Source organism: Lolium perenne, chromosome 6, assembly GCF_019359855.2.
Source record: "Lolium perenne isolate Kyuss_39 chromosome 6, Kyuss_2.0, whole genome shotgun sequence".
In the NCBI taxonomy this organism is placed as follows: domain Eukaryota; kingdom Viridiplantae; phylum Streptophyta; class Magnoliopsida; order Poales; family Poaceae; genus Lolium; species Lolium perenne.
Genome location: NC_067249.2, coordinates 16,690,655 through 16,714,629, shown reverse-complemented (window position 1 = coordinate 16,714,629; position 23,975 = coordinate 16,690,655). Strand labels below are relative to the sequence as shown.

The 23,975-nt window shown below is 44.7% G+C and overlaps 1 protein-coding gene across 1 annotated transcript; it reads left to right on the top strand.

Moving 5' to 3' along the window:
* The first annotated feature begins 16,353 nt into the window (after positions 1-16,353).
* Positions 16,354-22,575, top strand: LOC127310733 (probable histidine kinase 2). Its single transcript, XM_071822036.1, has 7 exons — positions 16,354-16,485; positions 17,402-18,055; positions 18,899-19,265; positions 19,804-20,384; positions 21,101-21,907; positions 21,959-22,264; positions 22,357-22,575. The coding sequence occupies exons 1-7, from the start codon at positions 16,354-16,356 to the stop codon at positions 22,573-22,575; spliced, it is 3,066 nt and encodes a 1,021-aa protein (XP_071678137.1).
* Positions 22,576-23,975: the final 1,400 nt, after the last annotated feature.

The window sequence follows — 23,975 nt, the reverse complement described above, 5'->3', positions numbered from 1 at the left end:
CATCGAAGTCAAATCCCTTTGCTGGTCCTTGTGGTTTCACCCATGTACAAGTCACGGGGGATGCCCCCCGAGCCCATTCAGCTATGGCTACCTCCTGGTCTTCTGCAGAATCTTCCAATTCGTCCGCCTCGACCAAGGCTACTGGGCGCTTGAACTTGTCTTGGTACAACTCCGGGTGACGCTGCTCATATGCTGTCAACTTTTGAGCCATTTGCGCCAGCGAGTTGTATTCTACTTGGAACACCAAATCCTTGAATGGCGTTGCGAGGCCATGTGAGCGGGTTCTGTGAAAAGAGCCGATGAGGTCGGCTTCGAGGATTGCTTTGACCTCGTCATACTTCTTCTTGAGCTCCTCGGTTAGATCCTCGTACGTGACTGGGGTGCCTTCCGCCATCTCCGATGTAGATGGCGATGCGGTTGATGTCGAAGATTGTCCCACCGGGCGTGCCAGAATGTGTTGCGGTCAAAACCCACCGGCGAGCAGCGACGGGCAACACAGTAGAGCCGGGAACAACTTAGCGCTGCGGCTGGCCCTGGTCCCTCCGAGCGACGGCCCGCAAAGCCTCTGGTACACACGTCCGATGCTGATGCAAGGGCGTGCCACCTGACCTATACCTGGTCAGGAAGGTGATGGAGATGCCTCGCTTAGTTTCCTGCATGGCATACACGTAAACATTAAATACGAGCCTCGATCGGCTCTCAGGTTATCCTGTGAATCGGCTCAAGGAGCCGATCCACCCATGATTCGTATGAGGTGCACGAATATATGGTGGTCCTGCTTGATCAAGATAAAGCTAATGCGATCTACGACGATTTAGGGCTTTCACCGCATAATCGGATCATCCTACTCACGATTGGGCCTCGCGGCCACGCACGGTGATCGTAAGCCGATCCTAGACAAGGCCTAAAAACCAACACGAGGTTGATCCCCAGAACATCCTGTCTAGGACTAGCAAACGACACCCTACGTGCCGCTGGATCCTCCAACCCTTTGTAGCGGGGTGCCGCCCCTACACCTAGGATAGGTGTAAGGGCGGCTAGACATGCAAGGGTTGCACTACGATAGCATGTGATACGAAGAACAATGCTAACCCTAACATATCTAAGATAACTACGTTGCTCCCATCAAAAAGGCTTCAGTACGAGCAACGCATGAACAACGAGCATAAGCTTGTGCTGCCTAGATCGCAAGATGCGATCTAGGCAGCATGATGCTTACCGGTAGAAACCCTTGAGACGAAGGTGTTGGCGATGCGCCGAGATTGATTTGTTGGTTGAACGTTGGTTGTTGTTTATTCCATAAACCCTAGATACATATTTATAGTCCAGAGGACTTTCTAATTTAGGCGTGCACCTAACCGTGCATGGGTTAAACTCTATCTTTCAATCTAAGATGCGATCTACTATGTTACAGATACAAGGGCAAACTTGCCCAAACTTTGCATAACTGGCCGATTCACATATTTCCTCCATGTATACTCTTCAAATCCATCTTGATCACGGCCCACCTCTGACTCGGTCAAATTCTGGTGATAACACAAACAGAACATGTGGTGAGGATAATTTTGGCCGATTGCTGGAATCGGCCTCCATATTGATTGTCGTGCTCAATGAAGGCTCTGTAACGTTCCTTCCTAGATCCTTGGGGCCGATCCAAAGGACCGGCCTCGCCACGTTCCTCATTGGTTTGCTCTCGCTACTCGGTCAGGCCGGTGGATAAGACCAGCCCAACCTCATTCTTTGTCATGTCGATGCACTTGCTGTCGTCCACCCTGAGTGCACCGTTTAATCCTGGAGCACTAACCCCCATTGGAAGGATTAGCACCACGTTTTTGCCAGCCGATGTCTCGTCATCGGCTTTCCTTTGCTTGGGGCGCCACTCCATTCTCCGTGGACGACCCTCTTCATCCAGGGTTCGCTGAACTTTCGCAGCCAGATCAGGTCCCGCCTTCCTTAGCGTATGCAAGTATAACCTTTCGGCTTCCTCCAGGCCGCGCAATCGCTGAACCCTGCGCTTCTGGGAACGGCTGAGTCCATCAGGGCACCACCTTGGACGGTGGTACCTGTCTTCTTCCTCTTCTCCCTCGTCTTCTGAATCCTTGAGATCTTCCAATCGAGGGGACTCAGCGCGTTTGCTTTGAGGCGGGAGAGGCCCTAAGCGTTGGAACACGGACACGTGGGCTGCCTCCTTCTTATTCTGGTTGCATTCTGGGCAATTGCCGATTGTGGGTAATCGGCTCATTCCTGAATCCCAGCAGTGTCTGAAGAAGGGGCAGTCCCAGTGCCTATCGTTGTCGTCTTGCTCCCTTGATTTCCCTTTGGCACGGCGCTCGTACTTCTCCTCATCGCGATCATGCCGACGCTGTCTTCTGGCTTCTCTAGCCAGATGATCTCTTTCATCTTCATCGCTGGATCGTCGGCGTTGGTCATACTGACTCACATACTTGTTGAGGAGGTGATCAGAGAGGGGTCGCTGATTTCTTATGTTCTTCACTTCTCCCTCTGTGACGTAGCGCTTGCCATCATGACGGAGCCGATCGCGTGGAGCGGCCTCCTCTATGTCCTTGCTACGAGAGCAGCTGCCCTCGTCTCCATCCTTGCCAGAGTGGTGCCCAGGTCCTACCATATTGATGCTGAACGAGGATCCTGGCTGGCAACCTTCAGGGTAAGTGCACTCCACCATGTTAACGGCGGGGAAAGGGTGAGTGTCGACCTTCATGGCGTACTGGTTGAAAATCAGACGTCCTTGTTCTATCGCCATTTGGATCTGCTGACGCCACACCCTGCAGTCGTTGGTGGTATGGGAGAGCGAGTTATGCCATTTGCAGTATGGCTTTCCATTCAGCTCCTGTACCGTGGGGAATTTGAGACCTTCGGGTATCTTCAACTGCTTCTCCTTGAGTAAAAGGTCGAAGATTTGCTCAGTTTTGGTCACGTCAAAATCAAACCCCCTGGGCGGGCCTGGTGGCTTTACCCATTTGCAGGACACGGGGGTTGCCCCCCGAGTCCATTCAGCCACTGCTACCTCTTGATCTCCCGCAGAAACTTCGTCTTCCTCTGCTTCGACAAGGACTACTGCACGCTTGAATTTGTCCTGGTACAAGTCCGGGTGGCGCTGTTCATATGCTGACAGTTTCTGAACCATGTGCGCCAGCGAAGGATAGTCCGCTTGGGAGGCCGTGTCCTTGATTTGTGAGGCAAGGCCCACCACTGCCAACTCGACTGCCTCTTTTTCAGTCACACGAACCGAATAACATCGGTTCCTCAGATTTCTGAAGCGCTGGATGTATTCTGCCACGGTTTCTCCACGCTTCTGACGTATTTGTGCTAGATCGGCAAGGCCAGACTCGGAAGCGCCTGAGTGATACTGCATGTGGAACTGTTCTTCCAACTGCTTCCAAGTCCGGATCGAGTCTGGTGGCAACAAAGTGTACCACCCGAAAGCCGATCCTGTGAGGGACTGTGCGAAGAACCTCACACGTAGTGGATCCGACGCTGAGGCCGTTCCAAGCTGCGCCAAATATCGGCTCACATGTTCGATGGAGCTGGAGCCATCTGATCCACTGAACTTGGAGAAGTCAGGGAGCCGATACTTGGGTGGTAGTGGGACCAACTCGTATTCATCGGGGTACGGCTTGGAATAGCCGATTGTCCTCCTTTTCGGCACCATGCCGAACTGGTCCCTCAGGATCGTACTGATCTGATCCGCGGTGCTGGCTGTAGGAGTCGTACTCTGAAGATTCGCCGGGGTGGCGTACTTAGCCAGCCATGCTTGCTTTTCCAGTTCTGAGCCAACTGCAGGAGCTGTGCTCTGGAGGTTCGTCGGGGTGGCGTATTTAGTTAGCCACGTCTGCCTCTCAAGATCTGTTGCTGACGTTCCTCCCGTTTTCCCAGAAGTCCCTGATGTCACGGCCTGGTTTGTGAGCGCCCAGTTACCGCAATCTGGCACATACGTGCACATGTACCCGTGAGGGATCTCCTTAGGCGCCTCATGCAAGAACTGGCAGTCACTAGGGTCACCACCGATCTTGTAGACGACGAATGCCGGTGAATTCGGCACTTCTGGTGCTGCCAACGCAAATGGCAGCGGTGGACGGGACTGGAGTGGCAACTCTCCTTGATGCGTCCCGAGAGCTGGTCCTGACGGCGAGTACTGGTGCCTCATGATCTCCTGGATCACCCGAAGAGCGACACGCTCCAAAGTGTTCACCAGGTTCTCAGAGTGGCGGTGTAGTGAGTGAGCCACCAAGTAGTTGATCTCCTGCCGCAGGGACCTGGTGCGTTCTTCCGATGGGGCGGATAGGTCTATCCCATCGAGTGCACCATCAGGCGAGAACCCCTTCCACCTGATGCCATGTGAACGGGTTCTGTGAAAAGAGCCGATGAGGTCGGCTTCGAGGATTGCTTTGACCTCGTCATACTTCTTCTTGAGCTCGTCGGTCAGATCCTCGTACGTGACTGGGGTGCCGTCCGCCATCTCAGATGTAGATGGCGATGTGCTTGATGACGAAGCTTGTCCCACCGGGCGTGCCAGAATGTGTTGCGGTCAAAACCCACCGGCGAGCAGCGACGGGCAACACAGTAGAGCCGGGAACAACTTAGGGCTGCGACTGGCCCTGGTCCCTCCGAGCGACGGCCCGCAAAGCCTCTGGTACACACGTCCGATGCTGATGCAAGGGCGTGCCACCTGACCTATACCTGGTCAGGAAGGTGATGGAGATGCCTCGCTTAGTTTCCTGCATGGCATACACGTAAACATTAAATACGAGCCTCGATCGGCTCTCAGGTTATCCTGTGAATCGGCTCAAGGAGCCGATCCACCCATGATTCGTACGAGGTGCACGAATATATGGTGGTCCTGCTTGATCAAGATAAAGCTAATGCGATCTACGACGATTTAGGGTTTTCACCGCATAATCGGATCATCCTACTCACGATTGGGCCTCGCGGCCACGCACGGTGATCGTAAGCCGATCCTAGACAAGGCCTAAAAACCAACACGAGGTTGATCCCCGGAACATCCTGTCTAGGACTAGCAAACGATGCCCTACGTGCCGCTGGATCCTCCAACCCTTTGTAAGGCCTAACTATTGCAGATATTAAACTAATCCTTGAAGAATCAAGGAGCAACCGTAACGGATCGGATCTACTAAATAAAGATCAAGCGGGGTGCCGCCCCTACACCTAGGATAGGTGTAAGGGCGGCTAGACATGCAAGGGTTGCACTACGATAGCATGTGATACGAAGAACAATGCTAACCCTAACATATCTAAGATAACTACGTTGCTCGCCATCAAAAAGGCTTCGCATTTGAGCAACGCATGAACAACGAGCATAAGCTTGTGCTGCCTAGATCGCAAGATGCGATCTAGGCAGCATGATGCTTACCGGTAGAAACCCTCGAGACGAAGGAGTTGGCGATGCGCCGAGATTGATTTGTTGGTTGAACGTTGGTTGTTGTTTATTCCATAAACCCTAGATACATATTTATAGTCCAGGGGACTTTCTAATTTAGGCGTGCACCTAACCGTGCACGGGTAAAACTCTATCTAAGATGCGATCTACTAAATTACAGATACACGGGCACGTTAGCCCAAACATTGTGCATAACAGGCCGATTCACGTATTTCTTCCATGTATATTCTTTAAATCCATCTTGATCGCGGCCCACCTCTGACTCGGTCAAAATCTGGTGATAACACATGGATATTATATCCTACAAGTTGCAAGCCTCATGCATAGTATACCCATAGTGCCCGCACCTTGTCCTAATTAGCTTGGATTTACATGGATTATCATAGCATAGCATATGTTTTAACCAAGTGTCACAATGGGGTACCTCTATGCCGCCTGTACAAAGGTCTAAGGATCTCAACTTAGACATCCATACCGGGACAACATAGACAACAGATAATGGACTCCTCTTTAATGCATAAGCATTCAACAACAGATAATATTCTCATAAGAGATTGAGGTTTGTTGTCCAAACTGAAACTTCCACCATGGATCATGGCTTTAGTTAGCGGCCCAATGTTCTTCTCTAACAATATGTATACTCAAACCATTTGATCATGATAAATCACCCTTACTTCAGACAAGACGAACATGCATAGCAACTCACATGATATTCAACAAGGAAATAGTTGATGGCGTCCCCAGGAACATGGTTATCGCTCAACAGGCAACTTATAAGAGATAAGATGCATAAGTACATATTCAATACCACAATAGTTTTTAGGCTATTTGTCCCATGAGCTATATATTGCAAAGATAAAGAATAGAAATTTTAAAGGTAGCACTCAAGCAATTTACTTTGGAATGGCGGAGAAATACCATGTAGTAGGTAGGTATGGTGGACACAAGTGGCATAGTGTTTGGCTCAAGGATTTTGGATGCATGAGAAGTATTCCCTCTCGGTACAAGGTTTAGGCTAGCAAGGTTGTTTAAAGCAAACACAAGTATGAACCGGTACAACAAAACTCACATAAAAGACATATTGAAAGCATTATAAGACTCTATACCGTCTTCCTTGTTGTTCGACCCTTACTAGAAAATATCTAGACCTTAGAGAGACCAATTATGCAAACCAAATTTTAGCAAGCTCTATGTATTTCTTCACTAATAGGTCCAAAGTACATGATGCAAGAGCTTAAACATGAGCACAACAATTGCCAAGTATCACATTATTCAAGATTTTATACCAATTACCACATGTAGCATTTCCCGTTTCCAACCATATAACAATTTAACGAAGCAGTTCAACCTTCGCCATGAATACTATGAGTAAAGCCTAAGGAAATATTTGTCCATATGCAACAGCGGAGCGTGTCTCTCTCCCACACAATGAATGCTAGGATCCAAATTTATTCAAACAAAACAAAAAACAAGAACATACAGACGCTCCAAGTAAAGCACATAAGATGTGACGGAATAAAAATATTGTTTCACTAGAGGAACCTGATAATGTTGTTGATGAAGAAGGGGATGCCTTGGGCATCCCCAAGCTTAGAAGCTTGAGTCTTCTTGAAATATGCAGGGATGAACCACCGGGGCATCCCCAAGCTTAGAGCTTTCACTCTCCTTGATCATATTGTATCATCCTCCTCTCTTGATCCTTGAAAACTTCCTCCACACCAAACTCGAAACAAACTCATTAGAGGGTTAGTGCATAATCAAAAATTCACATGTTCAGAGGTGACATAATCATTCTTAACACTTCCGGACATTGCACAAAGCTACTGAAAGTTAATGGAACAAAGAAAACCATCAAGCATAGCAAAACAGGCAATGCGAAATAAAAGGTAGAATCTGTCAAAACAGAACAGTCCGTAAAGACGAATTTTTTAGAGGCACCAGACTTGCTCAGATGAGAAAACTCAAAACTAATGAAAGTTGCGTACATATCTGAGGATCCCGCACGTAAATTGGCATATTTTTGTGAGTTACCTACAGACGTAGGGACTCAATTTCGTGACAGCAAGAAAACTGTTTCTGCGCAGTAATCCAAGTCTAGTATCAACCTTATATTAGAGACTTCACTTGGCACAACAATGCAATAAAACTAAGATAAGGAGAGGTTGCTACAGTAGTAACAACTTCCAAGACTCAAATATAAAACAAAAGTGCTGTAGTAAAATAATGGGTTGTCTCCCATAAGCGCTTTTCTTTAACGCCTTTCAGCTAGGCGCAGAAAGTGTGTATCAAGTGTTATCAAGAGATGAAGCATCAATGCATTGTATCTTATCTATGTAAGTTTCATTACTCTTAGGCTTACTATTCTCATCAAACAAATTTTCAGGAACAATCCAATCAAAATTCTTTTCTAGTGCTTCATGCATTCCTAAGAGCTTGATAGGTATCGGTACTTTAATCTCCCCACCGTTATTAACATTATTAGTGTACCTTATTCTATCCATGTCCATCTTTTCAAGGATACTAGCAAAGTTGGTATAAGAGCCAAGCATATTATATTTAGTAAAAAAATTTCTAGCTTCTCTTGCTATACCTCCAAATTCTTTGAGAAGGGTTTCTAATACAAAATCTTTCTTTTCTCCTTCTTCCATATCAGAGAGTTTAAGAAACATATGTTGCATTATAGGATTGAGATTAACAAATTTAGGTTCTAACATGTGTACTAAAGAGGCAGCAGCAATTTCATAAGTAGGAGCAAGTCCTACCAAGTGTCTATCTTCAAAATCTTCAACCATACTAACAGGAGTGAATTTTTTTCTATATTATCTCTTCCAATGATAGACCCTTGTCTACCGGTATGTCTTTCAGAGTGAACTTAGGAGGAAACATGATGAAATAAGTAAAGTAAATGCAAGTAACTAATTTTTTTATGTTTTTAATATGGAAAACAAGATAGTAAATAAAATAAAGCAAGACAAAAACAAAGTAAAGAGATTGGAGGTGGAGACTCCCCTTGCAGCGTGTCTTGATCTCCCCGGCAATGGTGCCAGAAAAAATGCTTGATGGCGTGTAGACACACGTCCGTTGGGAACCCCAAAAGGAAGGTGTGATGCGTACAGCAACAAGTTTTCCCTCAGTAAGAAACCAAGGTTATCAAACCAGTAGGAGCCAAGAAGCACGTTGAAGGTTGTTGGTGACGGAGTGTAGTGCGGCGCAACACCAGGGATTCCGGAGCCAACGTGGAACCTGCACAACACAACCAAATTACTTTGCCCCAACGTGATAGTGAGGTTGTCAATCTCACCGGCTTGCTGTAACAAAGGATTAGATGTATAGTGTGGAAGATGATGTTTGCAGAAAACAGTAGAACAAAGTATTGCAGTAGATTGTATTCGATGTAAAAGAATGGACCGGGGTCCACAGTTCACTAGTGGTGTCTCTCCAATAAGAATAAGCATGTTGGGTGAACAAATTACAGTTGGGCAATTGACAAATAAAGAGAGCATAACAATGCACATACATGTTATGATGAGTAGTGTGAGATTTAATTGGGCATTACGACAAAGTACATAGACCGCTATCCAGCATGCATCTATGCCTAAAAAGTCCACCTTCAGGTTATCATCCGAACCCCTTCCAGTATTAAGTTGCAAACAACAGACAATTGCATTAAGTATGGTGCGTAATGTAATCAACAAATACATCCTTAGATATAGCATTGATGTTTTATCCCTAGTGGCAACAGCACATCCACAACCTTAGAGGTTGCTGTCACTCCCCCAGATTTAATGGAGGCATGAACCCACTATCGAGCATAATTACTCCCTCTTGGAGTTACAAGTAATGACTTGGCCAGAGCCTCTACTAGCAACGGAGAGCATGCAAGATCATAAACAACACATAGATGATAGATTGATAATCAACATAGCATAGTATTCCATATTCATCGGATCCCAACAAACGCAACATGTAGCATTACAGATAGATGATCTTGATCATGTTAGGCAGATCACAAGATCCAACAATGATAGCACAATTAGGAGAAGGCGACCATCTAGCTACTGCTATGGACCCGTAGTCCAGGGGTGAACTACTCACACATCAATCCGGAGGCGACCATGGCGGTGTAGAGTCCTCCGGGAGATGATTCCCCTCTCCGGCAGGGTGCCGGAGGCGATCTCCTGAATCCCCCGAGATGGGATTGGCGGCGGCGGCGTCTCTGGAAGGTTTTCCGTATCGTGGCTCTCGGTACTGGAACTATCATCGACGAAGGCTTAAGTAGGCGGAAGGGCGGAGTCGGAGGAGTCATGGGGGCCCCACACGCTAGGGCCGCGCGGGCCCCCCTTGGGCCGCGCCGTCCTAGTGTGGCGGCGCCCCGTGGCCCCACTTCGTCTCTCCCTAGGTCTTTTGGAAGCTTCGTGGAAAAATAGGACCCTGGGCGTTGATTTCGTCCAATTCCGAGAATATTTTCTTACTAGGATTTCTGAAACCAAAAACAGCAGAAAACAACAACTGGCTCTTCGGCATCTCGTTAATAGGTTAGTGCCGGAAAATGCATAATAATGACATATAATGTGTATAAAACATGTGAGTATCATCATAAAAGTAGCATGGAACATAAGAAATTATAGATATGTTTGAGACGTATCAGACATTGATGGCGATGATGGTGGTGAAGACCTCGAAACCCCCCTCCCCGACGTGCAGACCATGACCAATCTGACCCCCGAAACAAAGATTGTGGATGTGGAGGTGCTTTGTTTCGCGAAAGGTCCATGCTTCTGGATACCTAGTTTTTTCAGGTATATATGGGGTTAAGCCAAACGAGAGGCCGAGACGACACTCCAGGCCCAAAAGTGCATGTGTGGCGCGCCCACTAGAGGGGTCGCACCACATGTGCTCTTTTGGTCCTCGTGGCCCCCTCGTGTGATTCCAAAGCCCCAAGGTCCTTGTTTTGGTGAAAAACATGCGTGGTATTTTTCCTCGATTATTTCCTGTGAAAATAGACAGAAAGAAGACTTTTGCTAAAAGCATCGTCAGATTTAGCAGTTTTATCCAAGTACGGTGAGATTCCGGAGATTATCATCGAGCAATGTACCTATGGAAGTAGATACATTTGAGATGTATCAGATAGGGACAAAGTTTATGGGTAGAGCCCACATGGGCTAGGATTAGGGTTTAGAAACTTAGGCCACAAGTGAGTGGGCCGATGCCCCCTAGCCTAAATAAGCAAGCATGAGGCGTGGTAGAAGCATGGGAGACCTCAATGGTTATCAACCCTAGCGTGCTTGCTCATACTGTCTCTCAGTGTTGAAGCCGGTACTAGCATATCACCGGCGTCGGTCCACCTTGTATGTGTGGATAATGACAAATGAATCTAGCTTGAGGTGCTCAGACAGAGGCTTCTTCGACAAGCTGGCCAGAGCTTGAGCCGCTCATGCAGACGAGAAGTACAAGGACTGCACTGCTTTGGCATGCTTCACCGACTGCAACCACAGTTTAGTGGTGTAAGGATCTATTGCCTCCTACCTAAGACGAACCTTGGGACGCAAGTCGTTTGGGGACTTTATTGAACACTATAGTTGCACTCGATGTGGCCCAACTGTTTTCTTCTCCACACACACGAAAGAAGCCACAAGTGGCACTGCTATGATCATCATGGATGTGTTGCTAGCACAAAATTCCATGGTGTTGTGGACTCTCTGAAGATCACAAGCAACCAAAATAAACACTATTATATAGTTACTGAATCCTTATGTTTTCATGAAGACCGCGTAGAGAAGTCTAAGCGCTTAGCACGCTTGCTTAGCATGCGTTGTATCTTTCGGTCCTTCCAGGCTTTTGGGAACGAAGACGACGTTGCAAAACATATTCAGCGAGGATAGACAACTTCCCAGAAAGAGGGCACGGTTATCAATGAACTAATGAACTTCTCGAGAGCCTTATGTGCTAGAGGGCGACTTTGAAGACATGTACTACGATGCTTCTCTCAAACAAGCAGATGCTCATCAGCTGTGTAAAACGGATAAGCTTGCCAGGGAGGGATGACCACTTGACCAACACACTGTTGTCATTGTCGTGTAGCAATGCTATTAACCTTTAATATAAAATGCACACATGCATGCTCCTTGATTTTCCTTTTTACAAAAAAACATCACCGATAAGTTACGCATGAACACTCCATGGTTCGCTACTCCATCCGTACTAGAATACTAGGATGCCACTTTTCTTTTTAAGGAAAACTTTGACTAATAATTGGGCCAGGTTTTCGTATAATTTCTCCATCATATACTTTCCTTACAAACAATAACATTTTCCAACTTTTAAACTAGAATCTTTAATTACTTTGATTTGTTTTGATCTGCGTTGTAAAAGTATGAGCATTTATAAAGATTGTTTGAAAAACTGTGCATTTGTATATCTATACAACCAACTTTTGTCATATATTAAAGGATTGTACTCCCCCGTCCCACCAAAAGTGTTGGAACTTTGTCAAAATTTGGATGTGTCTAGACACTATCTAGTAGGTAGATATATCTAAATTTTGATAAAGTTGACACATTTTTTATGGGATGGAGGGAGTACTTGATAGTAGAAATATGACATGTTTCATACAAAGCTGATAGTTATGAACACGCCCAAAATAACATGTAAAGTTGTAAACATGTATGACCAACTCCTTCTGCACAATATGTCCGATCAAGATACCAACTTAGTCTTATATTCTAATCCCAAGTTTGACAATAAACATCAACAAATGGAATTTTCCAATTTCCGTGCTTAATTAGAGATATTTTTTTATCTATTAACGAATCTAATTTGATAGGCACGCTACTTTTTGATGGAGTTTTAATGAGGGAAAAAACCTGAATTGTCGTTTTAATCTCTGAGATAGCTCAATGTGAGACACCGGGACGAATACACGCTCTATATATAGCATCAACATAGGACCTCCCACGCGTGAGGTAGAGAAAACCCTAGAGAGCTGATCTTGTGGGCGTTCCACGCCGCCACTCCTCCCTTGTCAATAGACCATCACCCCCTCCTCCTCCGCTAGCTCGACCGATGTGGGAGTGTGGGGAGGCCCTGATCTACTGGCTAGAGTCATGGTTTTCCCCTGCTTCGAGGCTTTTAGTAGGGATCTCGGTTGACACTTCGCTGATGGCGGCGATGGTGCCAAGATGGCGAATAATCCCCCCCTGAGCCTCTAGATCTCGACAGTGTCGGCTGCGACGACGTTGATGGCTTATTGGCCTAGATTCCCGTTGGCCTCTCTTATCGTTGAGGTTAGGGTTTGCAATGTTTTTTGGCACGGAGGCGGAGGATTCCCTTTGTAGTTTTTCCCTCCCTCCTCTCCGCCTTGTTGGTGCGGCCTCCGGTACCAGCATGAGGCGTATGAATATTTTTGGAGATTAAGATCTTGAATATTTGGATCTTTCAACAAAGATGACTTCGACGGTATCTTCTCCAAGCATTGCTTATGCAAGGTCGTCACCTTGATGACTTCCCATACACAATCACCAATGGTGGGCTGCCTCTATGATGGAGGAGCAGCGGCGGCACACTATCGGTTTCTTCATGAGGAAGAATGCATTCACCCATAGGGACCACAATGTATTTTTATTTTATTTTTCAGGGTGTGCACTCTTGTTTTAGTCAATAGAGTCTTTTTCACAAAGGAATAGCGTCAAGATTACAAAAGAATTATAGTGAGTTAATGATCCCTAATTAGAAGATTTTTCCTATTATATCACGATATTATATCACTAGCTTCCACAAGAGAATGGTACTAAGTTATTGATATCACGTGGCTGGTAGCAATCTCCCATGATCTTTCAAATAAAAATCTAACATGGAAGAGGATCTTGTAGATCACGTACAATATCTTTTTTCCATTACTACTGTGAAGAACCGATATAGAATCAATGATAAAAGCAAATTAAAGGAAAATAAATAGCACTATACACATACATGGTTTAATTCAAAACAAGCGGCTGAGTGTATGGTAGTTTCGAGGCCACGGTTTCGAAATACCCTGTATTCTAGGTTTCCCTCCAGACATTATAAAAGGAGGGCATGTATTGTAAGAAATACGTAAACGAAGAGAGATCAATTTCTATACAGTAGTTTGCATTTTGCAACACCCAACAGGATGGCTGAAGGGATTCGAAAGTGTGGTACTCGCTTCAAGCACTTCCTGGCCTTTATCCCTCCGGTACGTAGAGCACACATGTCTATCTGTCCCATAGTTTTTTTTTTTAAATTTATTGAAGTCATGGCTAATGGATTATTTTTCAGCCGAAAGTATATGCGTTTTTGTTTTCACATTTATAAGATCTGGTCCATTATATCCTCCCACATGGTGTGCTGCGTGGCCTTAAGATATAGATCTAGACTAGATAGTTTTCATCCGTCCTAGATGATTTTCATCATCTTTTCCATAGCCCGGCTGGTCTGCTATCCTGCTATATGAAAATCCAGATGCAATATGATGCATTGGGTTTTCTGTCGGCTCTTCTTGATTGATAGACTAAACACGCATGACGGATATCGGGGAAGAGTTTTTGTGTCTCCTTTGCAGATCAGTCCACTTACAGACTAGAGATCACTTGTTCTTCGGCTGTTGCTTTATTCCTAGTTGGTAGGAGATCATGGACGTTGCGTGGAATGTCTCGGCTTCCCTGGTTGATGACTTGTTGAATAATTTCATCAATAATTTGCGCCTGTAAACTTGAGTCTTTGCCCTCCCCGCCCATGTGAGGCATGAACCCGGCCTGTAAACTATAGTTTTTATGTTGCGACATTCCGTCTTTATTGCAAAGATATTCTCATATTTATGTGAGACATAAGCTCTTAAGTTAGAGACAATTTTACCATGCACGATGATATTGATATCCTCCCATGTGTGTTATGTGTATGGACTAGAGAAGTTTGACCCATATAGTTTTTATCCTGTAAGCTTCCACTACATGCAACACGAATATCCTTCCAAGTTCATGAGGCGGTGGTGAGCTAGTCCTCGCATGTCGCAATTAGGGGAACACACTTCATTGTATGCTCTAGAAATGTTTTCTTTATATTGTGATGTACTACTAAATATGTGAAATCTACATATGTCGTATGCCCTACTAAATATGTCGTATCCTTCCAATTTCATGAGGTGGTGGTGAGCTAGCCTCTGGTTGACACAAGTAGGGGGACACACTTTGTCGCAAGTGCAAGTATCACACCTATTGATGAGATTCCAAGATGATTGATACACTTCGAGCTTTACGTTTTACTTACCGATGTAATGTCGTGACAAATAAAACCGTTAGATGAGTGGATACAATTTTAATCTTGACCTAGAATGTCACTGCAAATGATACCTCTTGATGAGTAGAGCGCTCAAAATCTCAACTTAATACTTGCATCTTCTATCGAATGTTACGACAAAAATTACCGTTAGACAAGCAGAAACACTCGGTGGCCTGCCTTAGTACTTGCAACTACAAATCGTAACTCATGAAAATTGTTACCATTGAATGAGTGGAGACATATGGCAGCATCCCTTGTCACGTCCCAGTAAACAAAAAAATATATTTATGGTCGTGCATTCTTTTAAATATTTGATAAAGATTTTGATATCATATACATTAATGAGACAAGAAAATAACCGTTTCCACTCATATATCAAAATATACACTAGTGATATTAATATTTTAATAAATAGTATATATGAAAATTAAAGTCACTTTCTACATATTTATTTTGCAATATTTTAAGTATTAATGATGTAGATTATAGTATTTCTTCCCCTGTCAGTAGTTCTGATTCTTCCATTTGGTGGATCTATCTTGTTTTCGTTTTCTGCTTCAATCCTGGTATATATAACTTCTCCCAATCTTAAAGGAAATGACATGCAAGTATTTTGCGTATGATAAAAAAACAAAATAAATACAAATGATACGTAGAAAAGTGACATTATTTTTCTAACCTACATAATTCTTGAGTGGATTCGGTCCATCAAAATAACAATGTAACCTATCATCATTTTGAAATTCACTTTTATGTACTTACACTTGTTGATGGAATATCACCACATCGTTCCCTTAGATGCATGAAAACACTTGAATCTACAGACATGGAATGTCATGGCAAACATTACCTCTAGATGAGTAGAACGCTCTAAATCTCGACTTAATAGTTGCATCTTCTATGGAATGTCGCGACAAAAGTTACCGTTAGACGAGTTTAAACACTTGATGTCCTGCCTTACTACTTGCAACTACAGATCGAAAGTCATGAAAAATGTTAGCATTACATGAGTGGAGGCACGTGGCAACATCCCTTTGTCACGTTCTAGTGAGCTGGAAAAACATTTATGATTTCACAATCTTTTGAATATTTCAAAAGAGACCTATATATCATACATCATATATACATTAAGTGAGGTGTGAAAATAAATGAAAATGATATGCGAAAGAGGAGAATGTGGCATCATTCTCCATGAATAACTTTAAGAAAAACAAAAAGATGTAAGCACAATATCTCCACGAATGACTCAGTAGATACGGTACATCAAACCCAGAAAAATGCAAGCACAATATCTCCACGAATTAGCAGGGTAACTCAACACACTTCATGCCCTGACGCAATGTTGCAAACCGGGCAGACCCTGCTGACAAAAAGTAGACCCATTCGTAAAGTATGTTTAGGTTTGGCAATGATATTTATAAATTATTTAGTATGTACATTGCTTTTGGATACTATCTATTGGACACACTTAATTGTCTATTGGAAACACTTAATTATATATACATGTATTGCTATTTGATGTTTATATTAAGAGGCCCCAACTGTGTATGCATATGCAGGTTGCCCATGGAGCGACCATTCTCGTGGTAGCTCTGGTCTACATTTCCGTCTCTAGGCATGTAAAAGAAGAAACTAGTGCTGCTATGTCGAGCAACATGTACGCGTCGCTGGACCACGTCGTCGGCGGCATGCAGGCTATCCTAGCAGCCAACCATTCCGCCTTCGTAGTTGCAGACTACCTAGCGGCTACGAGCAACAGGAATCGCTTATCTCGCGTAAGTGCCTTGATTTTGTTATGCTCTTTTTTGGCAATGCATGCATGACTAATGTTGATGCACTTTCCTTTCTAAACACAATCTTATAAAACTTCAAAAAACATAATCACTCTGGTATATGTTTTGTGATATAAATTTGAGCATTAATTAATATATTTTTGTAATATTGATTAATTATATGTGTACGCAAATCATGTTTTCTTAGTTGTAAAAATATTTTGCAATGCATGCACGACTAATTAGTAATTATTATGCACTTTCCTTTCGGAACACAATCTTTAGATGGAAACGTAATATGTACTAATCATTGTACTGTACAATGTAATATACTATGATAAATTTAGGCATTTATGCAGATATTTTGAAATATTGATCAATTATTATCCATAAATATTTTGTTAGATGGAAAAGATGACCTCTTCATACAATGTTAATTTGATAATTATGAACACGTCCAAAAATAAGATGTAAACATGTACAAAGAGATAAATTAGTTTAATTCTACTATGAGAGTGGATTTTGTACACCCATCGCATGGGTTGACATGTTAGGTGGCAAACAAAAAAAAATACTCATGTATATTCCTGCATATATGTTGTACGAAGAGTTAATTATCTACTCTCATGGATTACTCATGTATATTCCGGTATATGTTGACATGTTAGGTGGCAAAGAAAAAATACTGTAATAAATTTGGGCATTTAAGAAGATATTTTGAAATATTGAGTAAATATTATGTGTGTATGCAAAAAAATATTTTCTTAGTTGGAAAAATATGGCCTGCTCGTACCATGTTAATTTGATAATTATGAACACTCCCAAAAGAAGATGTACACACCTATGTAGGGCTAAATTAGTTAAAATCTACTGTACTCCGAATTACTCATGTATAATCCGATACGTGTTGACATGTCAGGTGGAACAAAACTTGTTCATGGCTTTCGCAATGCAGCCACACGTGGCCGAGATGTCATACGCCGGCTCCGACGGCTCCGCCTTCACCTACTACCGCGGAAAGGACAGCCGGTCCAAAAAGATGTTCGTCAGCCGCCGCGGCAAGTGGTACAAGCAGGCCGTTGATCCGGTGACCGGCAGCCCTGTCGGACCCGTCGCGGCAGTGCCGCCGCCGAAGCACATGCCGAACGCCGCACAGGCTCTAGCGGACACCAAGAGCGGCTCACTGGTGGCCCTCGGGGCCGGATTGGCCCGCCCAAGCGTTCAGATGGTGGTTTTCTCCGCACCAGTCGGCGACGCCGGCGTGGTCTTCGCCTCCGTCCCCATTAAGGACATTCTACCGATCACCGATCGAGCCGCTGTAGGCTTCGGCACTGTGGAGGCATATTACTCGATCATCGACACTAAGCACAACACGTCTACAGGTTATAAAGCTTTGGTCGTTGGTTCTGACGCGAAGAAGAAGAAGATGGAGGATCAGTTCTTAGATATCAAATGCACCACATCCACCATTGATGCTCCCAAGCTAGAGCTCCACGACGTCAGGATCGGGTCTCACCAAAAGGAGTACACAGTCGCGTGCACGAGCTTCGAGCTCTCGAGGGGAGTACACCTGGTACGTGTGCATGCATCATCCATTCTTTTATTAGAGAAGCATGCAGCATCCCAACGTACTTTTTTTAATAGGAAATATACACATACTCCATATATAACATATCTAACAGGGGTGAATCTAGCATGGTAGAAGGGCGGAGGCCCATACCATACTATGGCCCAGGCACGTGAAACCGCCGGTAGCACACGCATCGCATCACATCTTTTTGAGATGTAGAATTGCGACATACACTTATACATTTAGTGGTTGTTTGGGTAGCGTAGATTATGGCTTAGTTTATAGAAAATTAATTGAGTGCGAGTATCACGGGGAAGAGAATTTCTGTATTTGGAATTATTTTCCAAGTGAAAGACACCGAACACCAGGCTGGCTGTGCTCCTTAATTACAAGCAAATCAACCATTTGCACATATATGCAGATACGAAAGGAATCCGATAGAATTAATTGCTGGATTCGTGCGGTGATGCTCAAGCCGGCAACGGGGCTAGCTAGCGGCGAGCGGTAATTAAGCCTACTCTGCAGCCAACAGTAACGTGGCCGTAGCCTCGGCAGGCTCAGCCGTGCATAAGCCAGTGGCGCATCGTCGGGGACTTCGCGCGGACGCCGGACAGTCGCCATTGCGGCCGGCCTTCTCATCGTGAAAATCGTGTTTCCTTAGGTAAAACACGTTTTCACAAAAATATCTGTGGCCCGTTTTTCCAAAAACGCATATTTTAGATGTTACGGAAACCGAGTTTTAATTATCCACGGATTAGTTGGTGCACCCAAACAAAATTTTACGTTGTTAGCCTCAAAATTGCATTTATCCATAACTGATTCTCTAATCATCTCTTTCTTCTTCAGGGACTCCGGCTGGTGTGGCAAAAGGAGACCATGTTTCTTGAGATAGGGGTGGCTGTGGTCTCTGTCGTGTGCTTGCTCGCGGCCATGACGGCTGTGGCGTGCTTCTTCATGGCAAGGGCGCTGTGGTGGTGGGGGTCGCGGGAGGCAGCGCTCCAGGGTGAGCTCATGAGGCAGAAGGAAGCGCTCCAGCAGGCAGAGCGCAAGAGCATGAATAAGAGCAACGCATTCGCGTCCGCCATCCACGACATCCGCTCCTCGCTCGCCGCTGTCGCCGGACTCATTGTTGTCTCCCGGACGGAGGCGCGGGCAAACCCCAACCTCACCTACTACCTCGACCAGATGGAGATTGGCACCAACAAACTCTTTGGTCAGTTCCATACATCCATATATCTCCCTAGGTACCATGCATGGCAAGTATACTTGCCACCTTTTTTTTCAAGATGTGATCCGTCCATGGCAATTTAGCTAATTTATGTAATCACGTCACTACAGATTTGCACGTCATATAAAGTGAGATTGCATAGATAATGAGTTCACAATTTTTATTTGTAAAGTGTGCAATAGTTAAGTTGTACTTTTTTCCAGTAGAAAAAATATAGTCCGCAGTTTCTACAGCACGCAATTTTATTTAGTTCCCAAGAAAGAATATATATAATGTTTTGAGTAGTTCACGATTTCACATAGATGGTCGCATTCATGTTAGCCACACCATGTGTTTAGTCTTTGTCTATTAAAGAGCTAGGCTAATATCTTATCAAATGTACGATTCATCTTGGTTGTGTACGTTTTAGGATGTAGGAGCACACTGAGACTCCATTTTGGTTATGTATGTACTCGGATGCGCAATAAGTTCCTTTGTTCAACATATGTTAATTAAGCCCATATATGTAACACGTGTGTTTCAGATATACTTAACACCATACTAGACATGGGCAAGGTGGAGTCCGGGAAGATGCAATTGGAGGAGGTGCAGTTCAGCATGGCCGACGTCCTTGAAGAATCCATGGACATGGCGAACGTCGTCGGTATGTCTAGAGGCATTGAGGTGGTTTGGGACCCATGTGACTTCTCTGTTCTTCGATGCGATGCTGTCATCGGTGACTGCAAGCGCTTCAAACAGATCCTCGACAACCTTCTTGGAAATGCCATCAAGTTTACGCACGACGGCCACGTCGTGCTCCGCGCCTGGGCCAACCGTCCTATCGGAAGGACTTCCATGATCAGCACCCCATCTAGGTTCGCCCCCCGCTGGCATGCAAGCATGTTCTGTCGGTGGCTGCTAGGAACGAGGGAAGAAGGTGCAGAGCAGAATGCTCGCCGATCACTTCTTCAGAATGATCCTAACGCCATTGAGTTTTACTTTGAGGTAATAGATACAGGTGTTGGGATTCCAAAGGAAAAAAGGGAATCTGTGTTTGAAAACTACGTTCAAGTAAATGAAGGGCATGGTGGCACCGGCCTAGGCTTAGGCATCGTGCAATCCATTGTAAGTGGCTTCCATCCTTATATTATTTATTCATGTTAAACTACCACAATTAGAATAGTGATTCTAATGCTCTATTTTATTAAAAGAATTTTCATAGGAAATTTGGAGGATTGTAATTCATAGAAAATTTTCTATGTTTGCTGCTTGATCGTAGGACTTAATAACATAAGGAATTTTTTCTAAGGATTCATTTGCACTATATTGATGATAATTTTTATATCCACTCAACCTTCATGGAAATGATTCTTTGATTCTTTAGAAAACAATTTGTTTTTTCTGTGATGCAATCAAAGAAATAAAAATACCATAGAATTCAAATGGGCATGAAATTGCAATATTGCGTTTTAGAGTCCTGAAAATCCTTTGGTTTTTACTGTGATCCAATCAAACAGTTGTATGACCAGATGCATAAATTATAGACTAGTAAAATTTATACTCATTTTCCTTTTGCAGCTTTAGTAAAACTAACGGCATATATATTTTTTTCTTTGTAAATTAGGATGGCTACATATTGATCCAAAAGCTATTTTTTCATTAGGTTTAAAAACTAGAGAAACACTTATGTTGCTTTTGTAAATAACACAACTGCACAAGGTATTGTGTATTAGTGTACTTTTTGGTTTGGCTATCTATAACTTTGCAGGCTGTGATGTTTTCTAATTTACTTTGCATTTCTTACAATGTTGTACCTTATTTGTTGTTCTTGTTTTGATAAGGTACGTTTGATGGGTGGCGAAATAAGCATCAAGGACAAAGAGCCAGGAGAAGCGGGAACATGCTTCAGATTAAACGTCTTCCTCAAGATCAACGACGCTGAAGAGCCCATCGAGCACGGGAGGGCGGTGCCATCCCTGTTTAAGGAGCCTGGATGCTTCAAGGGTGGGCAGTGCGTCCTCCTAGTCCATGGGGACGAGACCCGGCGAATCCTCCAGACATGGATGGAGAACGTCGGGATGAAGGTCTGGCCCGTCACGCGTGCCGAGCTCCTCGCCCATACAATGGAGAAGGCACGCGCCGCCGTGGGTGCCTCGCCGTCTAGGCCAGCGTCGATCTGTTCGTCACAGGGCGGAAGTGATGACTTGGACGGTGTAGCTGACCGGTGCTTCAGCTCCAAAGAGATGGTCACCCAGGTCCTACGGAACAGCAGCGGCAACCACGCCGGGCACCTCCACCCCTTCGGCCTACTCGTTGTCGTCGACGTCTCCGGTGGGAGGCTCAATGAGATCCTCCAGGAGGCGTCGAGCCTCGCGAGGATCAAGAACCAAGTTCCGTGCAGGGTGGCATGCATTACTGACCTCAAGACCTCCTCCGAGGATTTGAGGAGGCTCAATGAGGCGGCAAGCTGCGACATGGACCTGCGCAAGCCGATCCACGGCTCCCGGCTGCGCAAGCTCCTCCAGGTCATGAGAGAGCTCCAGGCCTCTCCGTTTCTGCAACAACAGTCGCATCAGGTCGGGATCGCCATCAATGAGCTGCCAGCGGCGGATCAGGCCACTGCCGCGTCATCTGAAATCACATCTGCGGTAGCAGTGCCCCAGGAGCCGCCCATGCTTGGAGACGACAAGCCTCTGGAGGCCACTGCTGCGTCGTCTGAAACCATTTCTGAAACCACGGCGGCGGCGGTAGTGCCCCAGGAGCTGCCCAAGCTTGAAGATGCCAAGCCACTGGAAGGGAAGCGCGTCCTGTTGGTGGAAGACACGAGGGTGCTGCAGTTTATCCAAAAGAAAATGCTGCGCACTATGGGTGCAACAGTTGTGGTAGCAGCGGATGGATCCGAAGCTGTGGCAATATTCATCAATGCTCTTGAGATTGCAAGTGGTGGTGCTGCTTCAGAGAAACAGTTGGTCTTGCCCTACGACGTGATATTCATGGATTGCCAGGTACATTTTCCATTTGTCGATGCCAAACAAGTCAATTCAATCTTTTGTTTCTGATGACGGTTTTGACACTGCTCGATCTTCTTTGTTTTCAGATGCCGGTGATGGACGGCTACGAAGCGACAAAGCGCATTCGCGGGGAAGAAAGCCGTTACGGGATCCATACCCCAATCATCGCGCTGACTGCACACTCTGAGGAGGAGGAGCTGCAGAAGACCATCCAAGCAGGGATGGATTTCCACCTGACTAAGCCAATACAGAAGGAGAAACTCGTGGAAGCTGTTCATCGGGTGTGGAAGGAAGATAACTATTGAATGAAGATGTTCATTTCTCTGGTGGCATCGAGGCGTGTGTGGTTTTCCATTAACTAGATAATACCCCGCGCGTTGCGGCTAAAATCTATGTTGTAGAAAGCAGTCAAAAAATTAGGCGCATGCTTGTCTTCAGAAAAGAAGATTGAATGCAGAGAATGATCAATTAGTATAAAATCAGTCTCAAGTAGCATAATGCGGAGAAATAATAAGTACATATAATTATTGTACAAAATCTGATCCTACAAAGATGCACGTCGTCCATTTAAATGCAAGAGTGCACGTTCCAGAATTGGATTGCAGTAGTATTTGGTACGCTCAGGTGGTTCCGTTCAATACTGCAAAAACACCTCTATTACTAAGCCCATTTCGTATCGTCAGCTAAATTAAGTTGATGTTCCAATATGATGAGTCACTAGTAGAAAAAGGGGCATCCATCTGAGGCTTTTATACCGGTTTGCTTACGAACCGGTATTATAAAGGGGCTTTTATACCTGTTTGTGCGCCCAGGCGGGCGAGGAGCATCTATACCGGTTCGTGAGGGGCTTTCGTACCGGTTCGTGTTACGAACCGGTACGAAAGGTCTTCCACCCGAATTTCAGGCGCGTGTGGTGCCAGGGCTGGACCTTTGGTACCGGTTCGTAACACGAACCGGTACTAAAGGGTGCCACCCTATATCACATCGCCCAGCCTGGCCTGTTGGCTCTCATTTTCTCTTCTTTCTCTCACACTCTAAAATATTTTGCACCTCTCACACTCCAATAAATTTTTATTTTTTCTCCACCATTTTAACAAGATTAACGACATACATGTATCCAAGGGTTAGCAATATCATCCTTTCTTCCGGCGTTCCTAATTTAGCTCATTTCTTTGGTAGTTTTAAGTCGTACTATTTTTCTAGTGCTAGCAAGGTGTTCGATGAAATGTCTAAGTTAGGTATTTTATTTTTTTATATGCAATTTGAGCTGAAATTACATTCTATAGTGCCTATAGTTTTTTAGCACGGAAATTAGCGTAAGAGTATTTTTTTACATAAGACCCCTAGCTAAACGATTTTAGATCAACGTAAAATTTGAGAAATCCATATCTTCCTAACTTACCATAATAAATTTGGGAGCTGAACGATTTGGGAGCTGAACGGGAGGGGGTAATTGAAAAAAAGTTAAGCTACAACCTCATATTCTGAAACAAATGCCAAAAATCTATAGGCACTATAGAAAGGAACGGAGGGAGTAGTATGTTTTGTAGGTTTTAGTATCATCCCCGTTCTCACCGCCGTCGATCGCCAGCATCGTCCCCTAGCCGACAACGTACCACCTCGGTGAGCCTCTTCTTTTTTATACAGAAACTTAGTTTTATTTGATGAACTTGAATATTAATTAAGTTGGTCACTCATATATCCA

What these genes read in the sequence shown, in the direction of transcription:
- LOC127310733 (XM_071822036.1), top strand. Translation starts at nt 16,354, where the DNA reads ATGTCGAGCAACATGTACGCGTCGCTGGACCACGTCGTCGGCGGCATG. An exon ending in TAGGCATCGTGCAATCCATT is followed by an intron (nt 20,385 to 21,100) that starts GTAAGTGGCTTC and finishes TGTTTTGATAAG; the next exon opens with GTACGTTTGATGGGTGGCGA. An exon ending in CATCTGAAATCACATCTGCG is followed by an intron (nt 21,908 to 21,958) that starts GTAGCAGTGCCC and finishes AAGCCTCTGGAG; the next exon opens with GCCACTGCTGCGTCGTCTGA.